Source organism: Sebastes umbrosus, chromosome 15, assembly GCF_015220745.1.
Source record: "Sebastes umbrosus isolate fSebUmb1 chromosome 15, fSebUmb1.pri, whole genome shotgun sequence".
Taxonomy (NCBI): domain Eukaryota; kingdom Metazoa; phylum Chordata; class Actinopteri; order Perciformes; family Sebastidae; genus Sebastes; species Sebastes umbrosus.
In genome coordinates this window covers 6,790,779-6,813,288 of record NC_051283.1, presented here as the reverse complement: position 1 = coordinate 6,813,288, position 22,510 = coordinate 6,790,779, and the positions used below count along the sequence as shown (strand labels likewise).

Below are 22,510 nucleotides of genomic sequence, written 5' to 3'. Positions count from 1 at the left end.
GGGAAATGGGGTCATTCTCAGGTGGGTAACAGCAGCACACTGCAGTTCATTTCACACAGATAGATATATTATAGATATAAGATCAGCTAACGAGACTTAGTCACAGCCATCAAACTGCTACTTTTTCTGCTTATTAAAAAGAAAATATCCATTAAGATACTTTAGTGATATCTGTGGGGGAAACGGCTTCTTTGCAGCAGTGAAGACTCATAATGCAGAGATAAGGAATAAGAAATGACTGAGACTTTTCAAGAACACTGTGTAGAAATGTCTGAATATAGTGAGTGAGAGCACCGGGACATAATAAGAAAAAGAAAAAGTTAAATACAAACACTTATACAGCATGAAATAGAAAACTGTAAGTATGAAACTACATGTTGTTTCTCTCACGGTACACATCCCTCATGTGACTCGTATCTTTGTATTGGTAATGAGAGAGGGGTAAGCGCTGCTTTTTACTTTCCCCACCCAGAGTCATCCTACCGGTCTGGAGGTTTGAATCAACCACCTTCCGACCACACAATTTCTTCTCTGAAGGCCCAGACACACCAAGCCGACATCAAAGAACTAGCGGCGATGAAGGCTGACTGTTGCGTCGCCTCACGTCGCCTTTGTCTCGGCCAACAAGTTGAACTTGAACACACCGCGAAGACTACAGCCGACGGCCAGGTAGCACGTACGTTCTGCTCCTGCGTGAGAGGAAATAACTCTCCACACCAGCAGGTGGCGGTAGTCTGTATTCGTCATTAAAAAACAGAAACCTGAAGACTGCGTAAATACAAGCCGTTGTTATGATAATTACATAAAACAAAGCGGCGTCTGCCGACCGTTCTCACACCACTCTCACTCACCACTTAGCTTCATTCCAGATGTTCGTGTCGCTGTGAAAGTATTTGTGTATCGGAATGATCAGATGAGATAAAGATGAAAAATGAGAAGAGCCTTCTGTGTGACTTTACCCGTTGGCTTTATTTACTCACTTCCGTTTCTCTTCTTGTGCACTGATTCGTTTAAGCTGAGCAGCCAATCAGAGTGATTTCTCTCACCGACGAGCTCCGCTGCCGTTCAACATGCCGAATCAGCCGAAAAAACTCCAACACGAGCAGACTGGAGCCGACGATGTGGGACGCACCGCAAAAACTAGGACGACAGACGCTCACCGACGGCCCCAAACTTTCCAACAGCCGGCTTGGTGTGTCAGGGCCTTTAACCTTTAGGCCACCACTGCCCCCCCTCCTTGTTTTCTTGTTCCCTAACGAAATTTTTACAATTGTCTCGTATTCACTGTTTTGTTGTTTTGTCTTTTGTCTTGCAATACAAAATAACAAAGAAAAAAGGAGAGAGAGAGAGAGAGAGAGAGAGAGAGAGAGAGAGAGAGAGACAGAGAGAGAGAGAGAGAGAGAGAGAGAGTCTGAAAATGTGCACCGTTATCTCCACATTTAAGCGATATCAGTCGTCAAAGGTAAACACAGCAGAGCAGCAGCCGTTTTCTGTCTCATGACATTCAGTGTAAATCTACTCTTTATACAAAACAACTAAAGATCGAGGTATCAGAATGGCTGCCGTACCTTGCCGGGGTGTCCAGTGGGTTTCTCAGACACGACACTTTTCCACAGCCCTCGTGGCCATTTCCACTTCCGTACGCTGGCCAGCGTTCCTTGGTTTAACTCCACACAGAACTGCAAACATAAATCAGAGAGAGGACATCTTGTCAGCATTAGTATGCACAGATACCACATTTAGTGGTGTTAGTTGCACTTCATTATTTGGCACAGATGTAAATGCTGATTCTAGTTGTAGTTCTGCTGACTTTAGCTTCTGTACTGTGAGTATTCCCCAGTGAAACGGGATATTTGAGCGGTGTACAGTTACAAGAGGGATTTAAATCGAATACTTTGCATTTGATTGGACCGCTAAAAAGTGGCTTGGCTTAGAATGTAGCTCGATGCTGAACTACAGAGGACCGTTGGCTCCACACACACCTGCCTTGTTGCTAAAAGTTGCAGATTGATGGATGGATGTCATGACATTATTGGTTGAAATTGGTCGATACTAGCTTATGTAAGCACTAGGGGAAAAAGAAACCCAATACAGCATCGTATCGCGATATTTTGCGTGGCAATATTGTATCGATACACGGACGTCAAGTATTGATCTTTTATTATATAAACTATTAAGCTCTTAACAATGCGCCGGACACTTATCTGTCTTTCACTGGTTGTAGCGGACTCAGTCTTAAAGCTAGAAAAAACTGGCATGGGCATTTTCAAAAGGGGTCTCTTGACCTCTGACCTCAAGATATGTGAATAAAAACTCTGAGATGAACAGAGTGAAAACTGTATCTTATTAGATAAAACAGATGTTGACAAACTGCATAATTTGCAGTTGAAAAAAAGGTGATAAATTGCAATATATCTTATCGCAATAGCATATCGGGAAATTTTTTAAAATCGCAATATGATCGTATGGTGATCATCGTCATAATATCGTATCGTGGGGCCTCTGGTGATTCCCATCCTTAGTAAGCACACATTATATTTTGTTTTACAGGGAAAAAAAATATTGGATTTTGATATAAAAACATGAAGAAATTGATTTTTTGTGAATTTTTGTTTTGCATATATTATTAAATAGGTGCTCAATGTACTAAAATGTCCTTATTACTGCTTTCAGAGCAGCTCTGTCTAAGTAATATTACTAATGTATGCTGTTTTATGGCTAAAATTCAGAACTGTGCATTATAAGACACCAGTGCCAATTAAGGACACTGCGAGTTGATAATTATGAGAATCAGAGTTTGTTATAGCTATAAACACATAAAACCCCCACAGGGGTTTGAATACATCAAGAGACACAGTGGTTAACTTAGATCTTCTGATGTTTATCTGATAATTAAACGCCAACACGACTTTATCCCTGCTTCTAATCAGTTTTTAATCATAAGAGCAGTTCACATGACGTGTTGTACTTTATTTTAACACTTGAGGGCAGATCATCTGGTCATCAGCAAAAAGAGGTAACAGTAACAGGCACTGAACAACAATACAGAGTTCAGTGAACTCAAATAGCCTCATCTGACAGAGGAAATACAGCGAGAAAGAGGAAGCGTCACTGAGAAGAGGGCTGGACGAGCAGCGGTGTAATGTTCTGGAGAACAGGCGAAGGTAACTTGAAATGAAATAAGTAGGAGTAATGAAAGGAATAGAGGGAACTGCACAGAACAACATGAAGGCTTAGGTTGCTGCTCTGGCTGACCTGCTACCGGCTCTAAATTTAACCTGAGAGGCTCCTTTGGGACACCGGGAGAGTCACAGGAACCCCACCTAGTGCACATACGTGACCTCTCCATGGAAGACCCACGCTGAAATGACACCTATTAATATTTAAAGTGACAATCTGCAAAATTTTAATAATAAATGTCGAGCAGAAGTCTCACAAAAATGTACATTTGCTGAAGCTGCTAGCACAAACTGAACATAACATTAAACAGTTGACATTTTAACATACGTTAACACAAAGTTATTCAACATGTAAAACATGTGAAGAATACCTGTGTTTTAATATTTATTTATTTTCATTCATAAATTAAAAAATAATTTATTATACTTTGGATTATTATTATTATTATTATTATTATTATTATTATTATTACCTTTGTTTTTGAATAGTTTGTTTTTCAATTTACAGTTACTATCTGTTCTATGTACATATTATTTTCTTTTTTGTGGTTTAGGTTGTTGAAGTCTTTTTTATTAAGGAAACAATAAAAAGTGCAATGCAAAAATAAATAAATTAATACAAATAAATAATAATAAAAAGATAAATAAATAAAAGGAAAAATTAAAAAGTAAATAAATAAGGGAACAATAAAAAGATAAATAAATAAAGAAGCAAATTAAAACAGAAATATCAATTTATGTCACAATTGATCAATTAAGTAATGGCTACATTTATTTTTAATATTATTTTTTTGCTGTATTTAATGACATGTTTATTTATTTATCAAGACATTTAATTAGAACTTTGATTTTGGCAGGTTCTGTCCTCCATACTTGGCAACTTTCACTGTTTATATTACGCTGCATTAACGTCGCTACTCGACGAGTTGGGAGTGAGAATGTGTTGACCTTAAATCGGTTAAGAGATTTAATTTTCATCTGAACCTATAGTGTTTAAAGGTAGAGGGTGTTGTAGTTTGCAAAGCCCTTTTGAAGGATAAATTTGGTATTTTTCAACCTAGAACCTAGAGAAACGTCTTATTTCTCTGTAGGGTTCTCTCCATAATGTTGTCCGACACTTATATCAATCTTTGCGGTCGGTGGCAAAAACCAGCCCTTTTAGTGGATGTAAACCGACAGCGCTAGGTTGCCCCGAATGATTACATTACAGCCCGTTTAGCAGCTGGCAGCTGCAGCGTTCTCCCTCAATACTGGACCAGTTTCAAAAAGTGTTGTCCCCATTAGACACTTAGACACAAAAAAACACGGGGAAAATACGGTCCAGGTTGAAAAATACCAAAGTTATTCTTTAAGGCAAATTGATGTTTTGTGATTTTAGCCTATATAAATAAAATTGTCTGGTTCTGTTACTGTAATTCTTACACACAATTTAATTTGAGAGCACTAATTTATGCTCTTAAATGCATTTAATTTCACCTCGTCTGGGCTTCAGGTACTTGTAACACACGGTGATAGATAGTTTATAGCATGTGACTGTTTGACAGATCTCTGGTAGCTACTGACATTTTGACCTCACAGGGACTGAAATACACAAACCCATAACACTTTCACAAGAGCAGTACAAAGCTAGATAACGCTAATTAACACGGTTACAAAGTCCATCGGGTCATCTCAGTGCTACCACGGCTCTATCAGGCTGCAGTGAGATATACAGTACAGTACAGCCACACAGCGCCGCATTCTGCTTTCACAGGCTGAGTAATAAAATTAATAATAAAGCAATTTCAGCCTGTCAGGAGGGTTAGAAACCCCCAGCAGGATTTACTTTCAGCTCTAGTCCCCAGGGGCCATTGAGCCTGTAAAGTGAACAAGCATAACTTTGCCAAAACACCCTCATAATTCAGCCTGCGAGGACCGAAGTGCAGGCGCAGCATGCAGCCGGGGCGCTGGCGACGAGCCCAGCAGGCCTGGAGGAATCACCTGGCAGAGCTGCAGAGTCCTGTGACACCTGGACTAGACCATGCAGGTAAAAGAATAAACACCGGAGCACAGGAACATTTCTCTCTGCCAACGATTTAATTAATCTGATTACTAGAATGACTGTTAATCTTCAGAAAAGACAGATGATGTAAAACCTCCTCACAATAGAGCCGGAGAAAATAAACCTGTCATTAGGATTTTTTTTTTTTTTACTTTGGGCATAAAGTAGGGTGACCATATATTTAAACCCCCAAAACGGGACCCTTAAGTGTACCAGTTGATTACTGATATCAAGGCAATTATTTTTTGTTTTCTGAAATTGTATGTTTAAATTTACAAATGAGGCATTATATTATTAAATAGCTCATTTGCATACATTTCCAGAACAGAAATCTGAACATGAGATAAAGCCAGGTTCAAAATGCTTGTTTCATTTTGTTGACATATTAGAGTCAAAGGTCTTTACAGAGGGAACGTTGGATATCTCTTTTTATCACTCCATAAATCAAAAAATACTGTCAACAGCCAAGTTTTCAGTAATAAAATGTTGGATAAATCAGGCTATGAATGATATAAGAACAAACCCCTCTGTAAAAACCTTCAGATTACAGATAGGAATGAAACTGGAATGTTTGGTGGATGTAAGAGCTGCTGAAGTGAAGATTTCTAGCTCAGAGTCTTAGAAAACGTGATCATCGTGCAAATTTTAACTAACAGATGTCACCATGAATCTTCCCAAGTTGATTATGTACATTAAATTATGTTTTATAATACAAGTTTTATGAAATTGTATGTTTAAATATGCAAATGAGGCATCATCTACTGCTAACTTTCAGTGAATTTAGGAGAAATCTACAGACACAAATAGACAAAAAGTAGTAAAATAAACACCTAAATGTGTATTTTGGATGTTTTCTTTTCACTAGTCTCAAAGAAGACATGTTATGGAAACAAAATAGCCCAAAATCTGCATGAAAAAACAATGTTTTTGCCTAATTCTATTAAATGATATAGTATTGTGGCTGTAATGAACACTGCAGCCTGTAGGAGCTGCTAGCAGAACTTGAACAAAAAGCAATAAAGGACTTCAGGTTGTAAAGTACAGTGTGTCTCTGTCTGTTACCTCATGTTACCGCTTATGAGTATTGTTATGTTTCTGTTTTCAGATCTCTATTGAAAAGAGATCTGAATCTCATGAGGCTGATTTAATAAAGGCTAAAAAAACAACATCTAGTTGAGCTTCTTTCATTTCCCCAGGTGAAAACCACTCATGGTCACTGCAACTGAAACATGAGGCAAAAAAACCCAACTGAACTGTGTCTTCAAAGCAGGACGGACAAACGAGGACATTTAGAAGCAAACAGCAGTGAACCCGGTGAACCTTCAGAGGACTGCCAGATAGCTGTGTCTGGGTTTGCCAGCATCCACACAACACAAAGGAGAGATTGAGTGTGTGCATTTATGAGGTGGAAAGCTTGGCCATTTGTCCCGTTATTGCATGTTAATTATTGTATTTGCACAAAAGCTGTTTGATAGTAACCAGGAAGGCCTGCTACTGTACGATTAATCATGAGTTTGAAACCTAACCGCGGACTGAGGGTTCCTTAGCGACAGAACAGACAGAGGACAACAGTCTAAAACCGGCACACACTCTCTGTATGACTAATCACAACACATGTCCAGCAAACATGTCCAACCAAAGTTCCAGTGAAATGCTCTCGTGGGTGTTCGGAAAATGTCTTACACTAAATAGACATTTACCACAAGAATACGGTAGAGAGAGCGACCGAAAGTTAGTCATGACACATTTTTATGAAGACATAAATCCTCGTGATGTACATTTTTACGGATTAGGTTTTGTCAAAGTGATGGAAGTTATGATTGAGAGTCTGTAACTGCCGCCTGCTTATCCCAGCTCGGCTCAACTACCTCTTAAATTTGAATTTTGTGGCTGCAGTAACTGACAAGATGGACAAATCTAACCTTCAAAACATCCCTTCAAAAGACTATTGGCGCAGTTTCCACCACATCTGGTGATGGACAACGTCTCAACGCTATGGAAAATAGGAGAAGCAGTCACCCAGTGCATGGTGGGAGTGTTGCGGTGAGTCGGACAAGGTCTGTATTTGCATAAAGCTGAAAAAACTAAATCAACTTTATGCAAACGAACCCGTCCAAGCTTGTAAAACTTGGACCAAACTGTCAATCTAGGCGATAAAGCGTTCTCCTCGCCGGATCTGGCGGACATGCAGCGTATGGGTGATGTCACCGATGCTACATCAATGTTATGGCCCTTTCAGACACAATGTTGTTTGAGCTGCTGGTAAAGTGTTCTAGATGGATATACATTTGTACATATACATTAATATGGTTGAAACCTTTTACCCACATGAGCTGACGTAGGTTTCTACATGATGACGCTGCTACATGGTCATATATTGTTATTCATAGTCAGTGTGTATTACCTACGGTAACTTTGATAGCGGTCAGCAGCACGCTCCCAGTTTGGAGAAGCAGACAGGAGTACCGGCACGGAAGCTAAGTGATGTGCTGCTATGTGGACGCCACGTTAGCTCGGATCCGAAAGTCACACAATAACACAAACTAACTACCTGATCGATGCAGCGATCGACCAGCAACTCCCGTCCTGCGATGTAAAATGACTGTTTTTGTACATGTAGTCTGGTAGTTTTGAAGACAGCGATATAACGGCTTCAGTTTGCCGTCGGAACGGGCTGACGGCGAGGTAAAGCAGTGAATATATTCTGAATATAGTGTACCCTTACACTGATATAGATTTTTTTTAGCTTAGCCTTTTTTTTAAAAACAATTTTCGGCTGCTCCCATTCACGGCTGCTTTACCTCGCCATCAGACAGCCCTTTTAGACGGGGAACTGCTCTCTTCAAAGCCACCAGACTCCATTGACAAAAACAGTAATTTTACCTCGGAGTATACATACAAACATTCTTGAATAATGTAATTAATAAATAGAATATGTAGAGAATATAACACTATTTTTTCTTGAAAGGGGAACTCAATACACTACAATCAAAACACTACAGCAATCCAATCAGATAATATCACTATAGAGTACCGGCTCTCATCCAAAGTAATGCAAGGCTGTTTACAGATTTGTATTCAAAATATGCCTTTTTCAGGCCCTAAAAAATAAATCTGAGTTTTGAACAAAATGTAAAACTAAGGCATAAAATATATATTTGGCAAGCTGAAAAGCACAGAGTGAAGTGAAAGATCTAAAGCGAGAGAATGGAAACCGTCTCTCACTCACTCTGCAGGGACAGAAGATGAAAAGAGAGGGTGCTAATGACTAAGACAAGACAGAAGAGATGGGGGGGAAACGGGCAGAAAATCAGCGTGGGAGGCTGGCAGGAGTGAAAACACTGCAAAGTGGGCTACCACTTGTCCAGAGGTAACTCATCCTCCCACCACCTCCCTCTCTCCGTCCAAAATACTCTTGTTGCTGACCTACTTCCCCTTCCACGGAGCTCTGATTCCTCTGCCAAGGATCCATCTGGTAGCCGATACACAAAGTGACGTTGCACATGTGCGAACTAGCGAGTGCGTAGGCTGAACAGGAACACATCATGCTGCTCAGAGTGGACTGTTGAACCCTGACATTTTATGGATATGCTGGCATCTGTGGATTAATGCAGTCGCCCTACATCTCTGCTTGGTGAGAGAGTGGGTGATCTGATGTTCAGCATACTTCATGTATTAGTGCTTCGGTCTGTGAGTTTACCCAATGTTTTCCACAGCATCCATACTGAAAGACTGAGGTCCAGAAAAGTGATGTCTTAAAGGTGCAAGGTGTAATTCCTGGCCACATGGTATAACCAAATAGGGGGGCAGCATTTCACCCATAGATATAGAATGAGAGTATAACGGACATTGAACTGTTTGCAGTGGTTATTTGACTGGTTCAAAAGAAGATGGCACTCAGCACTGTGCATTGACCATAGAAATAGAAAGAGTCAGCCCGCTACGGTCACAGTTCTTTGCAACGGTACACATAAAAATGTCCGCCGCTCTGTCAGGGGTGTAAGAAAATATTGTGATATTATGTTTTGGGATACTGTAAAGTAAACTTTTTAATTAAGATTTTATGCATATGGCAGTTTGTTCTTTCTACTTTAGTTTTATAAAATGAGAATATAAAAATCACAATATATTGTAGGGCTAGGCAATATATCGATATTATATTGATATTGTGGTATCAGACTAGCAGCAGCGATTCGCCGCAGTTTTGTAGGAAGGTCTGGGCGAGTCACTTTAATGGCACATTAACTGTGACGACTAACGTCTTTTGCTGCCTCATGGCTTGGTTGCACAGCTGTTGATCGCCAGTTATGTGATTGGCCACCGCAGTGTGACGTTGGGTTGCGTTTCTCCAAAAGTTGATTCTGTTTCTACTTTTCCCGCCGCAGCCCGCTGCGTTTTTTTTCCGGCACACCCTGCGGCTGCTGTAGCCACAGCCCAGACGCACAACTCCCATTAAAAATGTATGGAAAAACGTGCATCTTTGCCGCACTGCTTGATCTCATGTGAATGCAGCTTTAGCGATTAGCTGTAGCAACTCAAATTCAGGCAGCAGAAAAAAATGTAATAAATAATAAAACCTGGGTTGTAATAAAACAATTTTTTTCTGTAAAGTTTAACATTAACATTAGGATTCCAGATTTCATACTGTAATTTTGAACACAACCCACGAGTATAATGTCACGTAATGATGACTGCATATTTCAAGACGGATTTTGCTCTAATTAATTATGCAGTAAATATGTGGAAAAAGAGTTTATTTACTGCTGTATATTTCATATTTTCCTCTTATCAGATCAGTGCAAGTAATGGAGTGATCAGGTTTAAAACATCCTCTAAGCCAAAATGTGGCGGGATCTTTTTAGCAAAATGATTTTTTCTTATTTTTAAAAAAACAATCTGAATCCAAAGTATCCTGATTACTGCTGAAGAGGACACCCTCCAACCCCATAGCAACCGCTGTCATATTTATAGTAATGAAAGCACAGGAGAGCGTTAACACAGTTCAAACCCAATGTGATACTAGAAATAGAAGACATTTACACTCGGGAGATAGACAGACAGAGAGAGAGAGAGAGAGACAGAGAGAGACAGAGAGAGAGAGAGAGAGAGAGAAAGAGAGAGAGAGAGAGACAGAGAGAAACAGACAGAGAGAGAGAGACAGAGAGAGGGGGGGGGGGGGGTGGAAAGGGGAAACATTTGCATAACAGCAACACATTAAATAAATGGTAGACACTGAGCGAGAGTTTCTGAGTACATTTGTGGTGAGTCATCTCATTTACAATTCTGCATATCAGAGCAGCCTCCAACACCTCCAGTAACAGTCCTCCCAATCAACCAGTGTGACCCCGGCAGAGAGCGACGGGGGTGCACAGCTCCACTTTACCTTATCGAGAGCCTCCCGCTCCAGCAGGTCCTGCACCGCCAGCAACTTGACGCTGGAAACAGAAAGAGAGGACGAGTTTTTACATTTACATATTCACAGTTTGAACACCCACATAAACCACAAACTGATTCACTCACTGGCTGAATCTCGCATGACCACCATTCAGACAGAGTAGAACTGTTTAACGGCAACCTGTGTAAACATTTGAATGTAATCATAGCATCTGATGGCATGAGTTTTTTTTTGTAGGAATATTAGATAGACCCACTGAAAATTGGCGCAGTGTGTGTGTCGTGGGATAACTTGTCTTGACTATCACACCGTCTTATTTGATAGCACCACTGGGGGGATGCCCCAGACGCTAAAGGTTGCCTCGGTGCGTCGGTATCAGACGCCGAGGGGCACCGACCAAGCTGCTGTATTTAACGAGTTGAGAGTGAGAACGGGTTGAATGAGTTTGTTTTGTTGCTTATTAGTTCAACTTTTTATTTGAAAGAGGAAGATTGAGTTATTTCCTCTTTCAAAAGTGACATAGTCTGACAGCCATTTAGGTCCAAATCACTTAGTGAAAACATCCTGTTTTGTGTTTGTACATGCTTAAATGAATCATTAATAACCCATTGTATTACCTAAATGTCATTTTATCTAATCAACTTCCGCCTTTAGTTACGACATATACGAAGAACCAGGAAAAGAAAAATCACATTACCCAGATAAACTCAAACATTAAAATTCATAAAACCCAAGGAGAAGACGTGTCATGCTTCCCACGCTGTTTGATTCACAGATGGTTTCTAGGAAATGCAGAGCTGAGACACAATAGCAAAGATGGAGACGAAAAACAGGAACATCTTTAAAAAGCTAAACTTTTTTTTCACTTAACTTCCGGTGGTACACCTAGCCATGCAGATATGGTAGTTTTGAAATGAAAATGTACAAATTGCACATTATACTAACAGCCTCCTGGTTCTCTGAATAAATCCACAACATTACTGTGAACACTTCTCAGAGGAATCACTTTCTACAGATGAAATGGTGTGTCGTTATTTGAGTCAACTGAACCTTTAAGGAAACAATCACGGTTTTAGTAACACTTTTAAAATCCATCCTAACTAGGTCTGTAAATCGATTAAAATATTTAACCGCGATTAATCGCAAATTAATCTCACATTTTGTATCCGTTCTAAATGTACCTTAAAGGGAGATTTGTCAAGTATTTAATACTCGTATCAACATGGGATTGGGCAAATATGCTGCTTTATGCAAATGTATGTATATATTTATTACTGGAAATCAATTAACATTGTCCAGAAACCCTCACAGGCACTGCATTTAGCATAAAACAATATGCTGAAATCATAACATGGCAAACTGTGTGTCAGTGTGTGCTGACTTGACTATGACTTGCCCCAAACTACATGTTATTTAGCCTCCTTCCCGACAGTCTATATGGCATTAATACCAATGGATTCCTTAGGTTTTCTAGTTTCATATGATGCCAGTATCTTCACTCTAGCTTTAAAACTGAGCCTGCTACGACCTCCGAAATATCGATTGCGTTAATCCAATACAATACAAATTTGCGTTAACGCGTTATTATTGCGTAAACTTTGACAGCCCTAATCCTAACCCAAAGGTTTGCCACACTTCACACATTCCTACTTACAGTGAACATTCTGATAATGTTGGATTTTGACATAAACAGTAATGTTCCCTGATGCTAAAACCAGGGCTTTACTCTATTATCATGCACACAGTGAGAGTCAGACAGTGTTGACACAACAGATACCAGCCAAACTGGATCCTCAACAATCATAAACCGCCCATTTCCTCAAGGCAAATCCAAAGGAGTTTGGACTGGTGTCCTAATTTCTACCCGCCAGCACATTAATGCGCTTGTGAAGGAGGGGCCTTTACAACCCAATAAACATTTATCTGTTTACTTTTTAAATGATTTTCCAGACCAACAGTCAGCACAATAAAAAAGCAATGCATCTCTGTGGGGGCACCGGTGCTTTACCTCCCGCCTCCGTTTGGCTCCGGAGAGGCTTTGCGATGCAATTTGTGACAGAATTGAGGAAAGCTTTTCTCCAGTATTTCATTTGGATTAACGTCTTTTACAAATGGCCTCCGCACATAAAGGAAGTCTTATATAGTGTTAAGAAGGGAAGGTCCGACAATCCTGCTAGTTGACACCCACAATCAGAGCCGTTTATTATATTAGAGCTAGAGGAGTTACACAAGGCATTATTCTAATCTAATGCACACTCTCACACAGCTCAGCCTGCAGCACCGTATGCTGAACTGATTCACTGTGGTGCAACACAATGAAACCAAGTTGGTGGCAATGCTTTGACCTCGTTCACCTCTAACCTACTAATCCAAAATAAGCCACACAGAAAATCACATTGCATAACGGTCTTTTCTATTAGTGAAGTGCTGCTGCTGCCGCTGCATTACAGAGGCTCTGTTACCACTCCACACTGACTCACATTCACTTTGCTGAGTGTTCAACACATGAAGCTCAGTGACCAGCACTAGCAGCACATGTAATGTGTAATCAGTCAGCACTTTCGATGGGGAACATAGAGGAGTTGCAACACAAATCCTCTACGTGGTTGTACACACGTCATGCTGCGAAGGCTGTGAAGCTGTCGAGGGGACAAAGTCAGTCATGAGGAGAACACTTTCTGCGCTCGTGGACTGACCGCTGTGCCGTTATGCAGCATTCAGGTCATACAGGGAAGATGGCAGAGACCTCCCTACACCTAACAATACCACCTTGTATTGCAGGTTTTACAGAAAGTGGAGACAAATTCTCAAAGGGATAGTTCGGGTGTTTGGAAGTGGGGTTGTATGAGGTACTTATCCATAGTGTATTACCTACAGTAGATGACGGTCGGCATGCACCCAGTTTGGAGAAACAGACAGGACTAACCGCACGCAACCAAAGTAATGTACTGCTGTGGACGGGGGCCGGCAGCAAAATGTATTTTAGCCACTTAAAAGAATCAATATCAGTTTAAGTGTACGCTATATTTAGAATATTTCACTGCTTTAGCTTGGTATCAGACAGCTATACAGTCTGTGTTTCCTACGGGGGAACTGAAGCCGTTATCTATGGTCCAGCGAAAGCCACCAGACTCCATTGAAAAAAACAGTAATTTTACCTCGCAGAGCACGGGGGTTGCTGCATCCATCGTTTAGTTTGTTTGTGTTATTGTGTGACTTTGGTTAGTTCGGATTGACAAAAGTCACATAATAGCACAAACAAACTAACCGATCGAGACAGCGGTAGACCAGCAACTCCTGTGTTCTGCGAGGTAAAAGTTGTTTTTTTAATGGAGTCTGGTGGCTTTGGCGAGAGCATAGATAACAACTTCAGTAACTGACGTCGTTGGTACAAACAACTGATGTGTTCTAATGATACCCTTTTAGTTCAGCTGATGTATTAACAAAAAACAGTTGGCATTATATTGTACCAGGACTTGTAAGTGAGCTTGCTACAGCCTCATGTTGAAGTAGTTCTAGGTATGTAAATCCTACAGCGCATTTCCACCAGATCCGGTGATGGAGAACGCCTCAACGTTTTCCATTCATTTCCTATGGAAAGCAGGAGAAGCAGTCCCTCAGTGCATGGTGGGAGTGTTGCGGCGAGTTGGAGAGGGTCTCTATTTGCATAAAGTTGAAAAAAAATCTCTACTTTATGCAAATGAGCCCGTCCAGCGGGACACAACTGGCTTCACGAAACTTGGACCAAGCTGTGAAACTAGGCGATCTAATTCTATTTCTCCCCGAAAATGTTTTCAGAAGTAGATTTTGGTGGATTGTTTAGACGGAATAACAGAAAGTTTATGAGCAGGCCGCCGTGTTGTTTCCTGTTTGAAATGATGAGCAGAGAACCAGGGAGAAATCGGCTCGAACAGGCCAGTCGAGTGGAGCGGCGAGTCCTCCTTGTGTCCTCGCCGGACCTTGTGGACATGTAGCTTCAATCCTTAACAGATTCACTGTGACTGGAATTAGAATCAATTAAAGCAGCTGCTGATGCATAATTCAGCAGGCCACTGCTAGTACAGTAGGTGAAGGATATAGAGGTGAAAATGGATCTCGATGTGTGGAAAGCTCAGGGCCTTTTACTATTATACTACTGTATGTTTTCAAGCTGTACAGGCTGATATGTTTGTGTACTGTTTAGTGGATTTAATGGTGTAGTCATGTGGAAAAGGGAATGTCCAGCAAAACAACTTTTAAAAGCAACAACTTTGAAGTCGTTTGTTTGAATTTGTTATAGATGTTGTTGGCTCTTCTTACTCAACACACTCACATACTTTTGACTTCATGTTTTCCAGAAAATCACACAACAAGACTAAAGCCTGCTAGTCTGGAGGATAAATTACAAGACTGTTTGACACAACAAACTACATACTGAATATTTTGCAAGTTTTACAGCCTTAATTAATCTAAGGCATTCACCGGGGGCATGATGAATAAACAACGCGAAAATGCATGTTTGTAACCTAAAAATACATTCAGACTAGATTATCTATAGCAACCAGAAACTGAAAAGCCGTCAAATGACAAATACGAACGGTACATCTCTTTACATAGCAATACCATTAAATCTCTATTTACAAATGGGATCACCGGTTTCAACAATCCTCATTTCTACAGCTTGACCATGCGGACCCCGCCCGACTGAACAGCTCTCACGTTACATAACACTGCGAGTCGGAGCAGAAAGTTTGTCGCCTCCGTAATCAGCGAGTCCACAGATCCTGTTTTCAGAACAAACAGGCCTGCCATCACAGAGACAATACCTCTTTTCCTCTACCGTAGGTGTGATCGCTCTGCACAATGAAAGAAACTCTCACAGAAACGCTGCTTCACTCCCGCTGGCTAAAGATCCTGATCCTCCCGTTTCCACTGGCAGGGATTCAATTCCCAGCACACCCTGGGGTTAACCTGAGCTTCGGCCGTGTCACGAAGACATGAAGGATAATGCTGAGTCGGGGATGCGGCGAGTGATTTTATTGTACTTCCAGGCCTTTTTAGAGGGTCGATAGAATTTGCTGTGTCTATAGGAGATACTCCTGATGCAAACAATATTTAAGAAAGTGCAAAAAATACAAAGGTTGCAGACACAATCGCTCAGTGTCACCGTGACAACAGAGCGTATCGTCGATGCGGTGAATCTCTGTGTGCCACTCTGCAGACACAAACACGACGAGATGAAGCAAAATCTTGCTCCGGCATCTGTCAGATTAAGGCAAATCTGAGGGCAGACACAAGGTTGCATAAGAAGTGACGAGCAGCGACGGCGGCGGCGGAGATGACCTTGGACATAAATAATGTCTCTCAGGATTTTCTAGCCCTGAATGAGGAAAAGACTCCAAGCTGCAGTTCACCACACATTTAAAGAGCACACCGCCTGATGGGGGGCTGACTGTGATCATAAATGCACTTCTGTTTTTTTCACTTCATATCACTGCTGATAGCAGCTCGGGGCCTATTACTATTATACTATGTTTTAAAGCTGAACAGGATGAGCCTGAAATATCCTGTACAGGCTGATGTGTTTGTGTACTGTTTAGTGGATTTAATGCTGTAGTCATGTGGAAAAGGGAATATCCAGCAAAACAACGCTGAACTTTGAAGTAGTTTGTTGGAATTTCTTATAGATGTCGGCTCTTCTTACTCAACACGAGCATGCTTTGTGAACTACGTTTGACTTCATATTTTCCCAGAAAATTACACAAGAAGACTAAATCCTGCTCGTCTGGAGGATGCAATGTTCAGCACACCCCACATTACAAGAGTGGTTGACACAACAAACAACATACTGACATATTAAAAGGTCTTTACACGCCAGGGGGGGCGTGACGAATAAACGACACGAAGATGCGAAATACTCACCTGCGAATATTATACATCTTTAGTGCTTTGCGGTGCATTTCAGCTGCACACACAAGAGTTCAACCTTAGACGACACAATCAAATGAACAATGATCAATCTGTTGTGTAAAAATAGTCACTTTAGCTTGAGAGGCTTTCGTGTACGGAAGAAACGGTTCTTCTATCGGCTCTGTGACCTGTGGCCTTGTGTACGGTCGTTGTCGGCTGAAAACCTTTCATTTCCAACATTATATAACATGAACATGAACAAAGATATACAGCTATGAACATGCATAGCTCAAGGGTAAAATGCACTCGCACCATAAAGTGTGTTGAAGGAATCCATTGGTACCAACCATGTCAAACTAGCTTGTCGTGACGGAGGTTAAATAACGCTCAAACTTACACTACATGTTGGTGAGGAAAAACTGTCATGGCTATTTTCAAAGGGGTCCCTTGACCTCTGACCTCCAGATATGTGAATGAAAATGGGTTCTATGGGTACCCACGAGTCTCCCCTTTACAGACATGCCCACTTTATGATAATCACATGCAGTTTTGGGGCAAGTCATAGTCAAGTCAGCACACTGACACACTGACAGCTGTTGTTGCCTGTTGGGCTGCAGTTTCCCCATGTTATGGTTTGAGCATATTGTTTTATGTTAAATGCAGTACCTGTGAGGGTTTCTGGACAATACTTGTCAATGTTTGTGTTGTTAATTGATTTCCAATAATGAATATGTACATACATTTGCATAAAGCAGCATATTTGCACACTCACATGTTGATGAAAGTATTAAATACTTGACAAATCTCCCTTTAGGTTACATTTTGAACAGATAAAGAAATGTGATTAATCATGGACAATCATGCGATTAATTGCGATTAAATATTTTAACAGCCCTAATTATGACATACATTTTGTATCAAGCATGTATTTAACATTATCGGTACGTAACTTGATTTGTTTTCTGCAGGATGACACAGTTATTAAATGTTGGAAAATGTCTCCAATGATATGCAAAACAAAAAGCATTGTGTATCTGTCAGCTTGTTCTGATGTTTTCGGTCCCTTAGTGGTCAAAATTCAATTGAATCAGCTTTAATCACCGAAGAAATTTGAATCTATTTAATGGGATTTTGAAGGTTTCACACCTGGAAGACACAGACTTTGTCCCCGTCAGTATTAGAGCAGTAACAGCGCTATCCCTTAAATAAGAACAATAACTTAATTAAATGATTGCAACTTAATTTGCTTACATTGGTCACAAACCTCAAATGCTCACAGCTAACTAGCGACAAATGTAATGTGTTTATTTAGCCATATGTTGGTATGTTTGGAACGTATGGACAGTAGAGAGGAGGTATATACTGCTGTAGTGGTTTGAAAAGTTTTTATGATTTTTTGTTGTTGTTGTTTTACTTTCTGTTATAATTTTGTTGTAATTTTGAGCAATCTCTGGCACAAGAATTTCCTTCGGGATTAATACAGTTCTAATTTATCTTAAGGATTGTCAATATCAATCTTACGTGCTGTACATATAGTATATAGACATCTATACATTTAAATTCTGTACATAATCATAATCATACAGTCCATGTATTTCTTTGCACTATTTCTATTGTTTACAGTATATAGATGTTTTATTTCTTATTTTATTGTTGGTCATTGGCGCTTATTATATATATATTGATATAAATATTTATAAGAGAGAGAGAGATGCAAAAAAAAACTGAGTCAATTTCCTCGTATGTGCACACATACTTGGCAAATAAATCAGATTTGGATTCTTCTCACTTTCTCCACTACTTCTAAGGCAATGGATCTTTGGTTCTAATCCCACTGATTAAAGTGAAGTTGCATTTAGCTTACTAGTGACCATAGTGAGTCGGTTTGATTTGCTGCTGCAGGAGACAAACAAGCCCAAATCAGCTTTGTTTAGCAAAAGAAACGGGGGGGGGTTGGGAGCACTGTATTGGCCCGAGTGACTCCTGGCTGGCAGGGCTTGCTGGGCAATGCCCCTAACTCACTGTCCACCCACAATAAAATGCTGCGCCAATGGAAATTTCCACATGAGCACCCAACACCCTGCGTCAGCTCAGCACAGACCTCCTTTGCAGCACCCCCATCCTCATGACCTCAGCACCCACGCTGCATGGCCCTCAATCTCACTGGATTCCTTCAGTGAATCTCAGTGAGATTCAAGTCGCCAACGTCACTGAAAATGTCACGCTTATGTGTGTGTCTCTGATGGCTATGTCAGTCTGTGAAGGGATTAAAAGAGCGTGTGACGCCGCTGCCAAACTCTGTGCCTGCCTATCTCATAATCCAGGCCTAATATACAGACCACAGATGTTGGGTGCATCATCTCGACAGCTGCGCCGGGCTCGTGTACAGTACGTTTCAGTCAACAGATTTAAAAGCGGAGATGTGCACAGTCTCGGTCGCTCACTAAGCCTGGGAGTGGCTCTGCTGAGGGTGAAAAATGTATTTTGTGGTATCAAAGAATGGATGGCACTCTGTGTAGAACTGTTTACCACATCCTAGTTGCAAATCATTTGCTTCATTTGTGTAATTATGGTAAACAAGTTACATCGTGGTTAATGACAACAGGCCATTATGACATGACAGCAGCATTCTTAAAAAATGTTAAAAATGATAAATATAGTGTAGCTCCAAATTTGGGGAAATTAACTTATTTGCTTTCTTTCCAAGAGTGAGACGAGAAAATCGATATCACTCTCATGTCTGGGCTTTAAAGGGGTAGTTTGGGTGTTTTGAAATGGGGCTGTATGAGGTGCTCATCCATAGTCAGTGTATTACCTACAGTAGATGACGGTCGGCACGCCCCCAGTTTGGAGAAACAGACGAAGAGTACCAGCATAGGAACAAAGTAATGTACTGCTGTGGACGGGGGCAGCAGAAAAATATATTTTAGCCACCTAAAAGATAGACTCACCTACTGTATAAAAGTGTACGCTATATTTAGAATACTTTGTTCGTTTTACCTTGCTGTCAGACAGCCCTTTCTGACGGGGAACTGAAGCCGTTGTATCCATCCATCTATGCTCTCGCCAAAGGCACCAGACTCTATTGAAAATTACAGTAATTTTACCTCACAGAACATAAGGGTTGCTGGTCTACCGCTGCCTCGATTGGTTAGTTTGCTTGTGTTATTGTGTGACTTTGGTTAGTTCGGATTCACCAAAGTCACACAATAGCACAAACAAATTAACCAATCGAGGCAGCGGTAGGCCAGCAACTCCCGTGTTCTGCGGCGTAAAATCACTGTTTTTTTCAATGGAGTCTGGTTGCTTTGGTGAGAGCATAGATAAATCATTCAGTTCCCCGTCAGAAACATTGACTGTATAGCTGTCTCACGGCAAGATAACCCAGCAAAAGTATTCTAAATATTAGATTAATTAATAATTAATAATGGCCAGTAGCAAAGCTTTAACCCTTTCATGAACTGAAAACACACCATTGAAGGGTTAAACAACTCAAGAGACTGGACAACGCCGTGGTAGCGACCTGTCAATCACAAAGTAGACACGCCCTAAAGCATCCCCCTTCTTTTTGGTCTATTTGACTCTAAATGGGACCATAATTTATTAAATGAACATCATGCTGTATTGAAGAAGACTTGAAACTAGCGATTGAGACCATAAACTCATGTTTACAATATTTACTGAGGTAATAAACCAAGTGAGAAGTAGGCTCATTTTCAAGACTTCTTTTTGCAACCAGAGGAGTCGCCCCCTGCTGGCTATTAGAACTAATGCATGTTTAAAGCACGTCCGCCAAAGAATGTATATTGCCAAGAATTGAAAGTCAATTGATCGTTCTATTGCAACTATCAGCGCCCAGCAGCAGAGCTACGCTTCCGCCATTTTGGACTAAAAGCAACTACCGGACTTCGGTAAAATGTCCGCCTAAAAAGTCAAAAAAAGTATTTCTATTCTGTTATCATATTCTACCGAAATGGTCCGAGTTGAACAATACAATATTATAAACATTTTCAGTCCAAAATGGAGGCAGCGGCTGTTGTCAAAAAACACCAGAATTCCGTTTCTTTGCTTCTACATTGGCTTCACTTTTCAGACCCTGGAGTTGCCCACTGGCTACAATGAATAAGGTAGGTAGCCTACAAACTGATGTCAGCAGTGCACTTTTCCCCCAGTGGAAGCCAATGTGCAACAAAAGACATGTCTCAGTAGAGTACAGTAGATAAGAAGGAGACATTTGTGTCGTTGCTTGTTGTGTTATGTCTCAGGCTGCAGTCTGGCTGTTATTCAGTGCGACTGTCTGATGATGGTGATGTAATACCCTTAAAATAAACTGTTTAATTGGCTGTACGCTAAGAAGTTCAACACATACTCAGACCGAGAACCGACGGCATTCCAGCTGATGTATACAATGAAACGCTTTGTGTACAGTAAATGCAGCCATTTACTGATTTTCTCGAGTGGTTTTACAAGCCTGTATAGTTCTCAGTAGAGAATTGATAAGCTAAACAAGGAGCAGAAGCAGATCTGATTAGAGTAATGTGATTAACAAGGGAACGACTACAACAGCTGCCGTCTGTACGCCTGTCACTCAAAGACCAGGAATATCAGCAGCAACTCATTAGCATATAATTGGCTTTAGTGGCTAAACACAAGCAGGCTGGGCTATCGTCTGTTAGCCACCGCTGCTAACAACATGAAGGAAAGGTGGAGATATGAAATGTGACAGTAAGATGTTCATCTCCTCATTGGGCCTGGATTTCAGTCAATACAATAGCTATAGATTCTGGGGTAGTATGATTTGATAGCCTGTATTCTCTCAATATGATCTGTCAGATACACTTCGGAGTTATCAAAGGAAATAAAACCTAACACAAACCCACAGAAAGCACGGCTACGAGACCGCCTGGTGTCTTCCTTTTTCCCGCTGTCCTGCAGCTAACTACTAGCTAGCTTTCAGTAGCAACTCTCCACTTCCTCACGTGAGCCATCCATCTCCTCTCATCGTCAGCCCTGTCAGCAAGGTCAGGGGTCGAATACAGACATAGCAGCACTGAAAACAAACCCTGGCGACTTGACTTGTGATGGAAAAAGTCAAAACAACCTTGAGTAACCTTGTGGCTTCAAGGTTCAGCTTATTTGGGTCATGAAATTGACACTGACATATGAGCTAATTTCTCCTTTTGACTCGTGTTTCAGTGTCAACTATGTTCACTGTACTCTCAGTAATGAGAAGTAACTGAACTAGTTGAAGTTCAAAAAGGTGTGGGAGCCATTATTGTGTACTTTAAAGAAGGTCATGTTTTGGTAAATTACATAATCAGACCGTGCCAGGAGCTTAATGACACATGTGTGAGCTAACATTATTGATTACTGACTAATTTAATAGTCTACCTCCGAAGAAAGAGTGTTGCTAAAATATTAGCGTAAGTTTAGAGCGTTATTTAGCCTCCTTCCCGACAAGCTCGTATGACATAGTTGGTACAAATGGATTCCTTACGTTTTTTAGTTTCATATGATACCAGAATCTTCACTCTAGCTTTAAAAATGAGACCGATACAACCTAAAAATCACAAGTTGTGTTAATGTGTTAAAGAAATTAGTGGCATTAAAACGAATTTGCGTTGATGTGGGAATATTCCTTTTACTTGTTCAAAGCCATAACAAAAGTCATGTCAATGAACTGCACACTGCAAGCTCATGTTTTCCGGCCTGCCTCGTCCATAATGACTCATATGAAAGGAAATCAAAGGGGTGACAAATGCGACTAACGTTGGTGAGCCCGGCGTTCTCTGGAAGGATCACTTCCTCACCGCCGTCCTGTAACTCAATTTCATGTTTTGATACTTCCCGTGTGCAGTCAGGTAGGTGGATTGGTAAACTGGATGAATATAAGCTGTCATAATGCGTTTGGACAGAGAGGCTAGATGTTGTTTGTTGCATGTAATTCTTGCTTCATGCAGCTTGGAAGTTGCACAGTACTGTAAGACACATTAGACAACATCGGGA

The 22,510-nt window shown here is 40.8% G+C and overlaps 1 protein-coding gene across 1 annotated transcript in view; it reads right to left on the bottom strand.

Annotated features, from left to right (window-relative positions):
• eepd1 (endonuclease/exonuclease/phosphatase family domain containing 1) overlaps positions 1-22,510 on the bottom strand; it is a 33,170-nt gene that overhangs the window by 3,475 nt on the left and 7,185 nt on the right. The window contains exons 3-4 of the mRNA XM_037794045.1: positions 10,604-10,655; positions 1,569-1,679 (exon numbers count right to left, since the gene is read on the bottom strand). Of these exons, the coding sequence (XP_037649973.1) occupies positions 1,569-1,679; positions 10,604-10,655 (163 nt within the window). The remainder of the gene's footprint in view (positions 1-1,568; positions 1,680-10,603; positions 10,656-22,510) is intronic.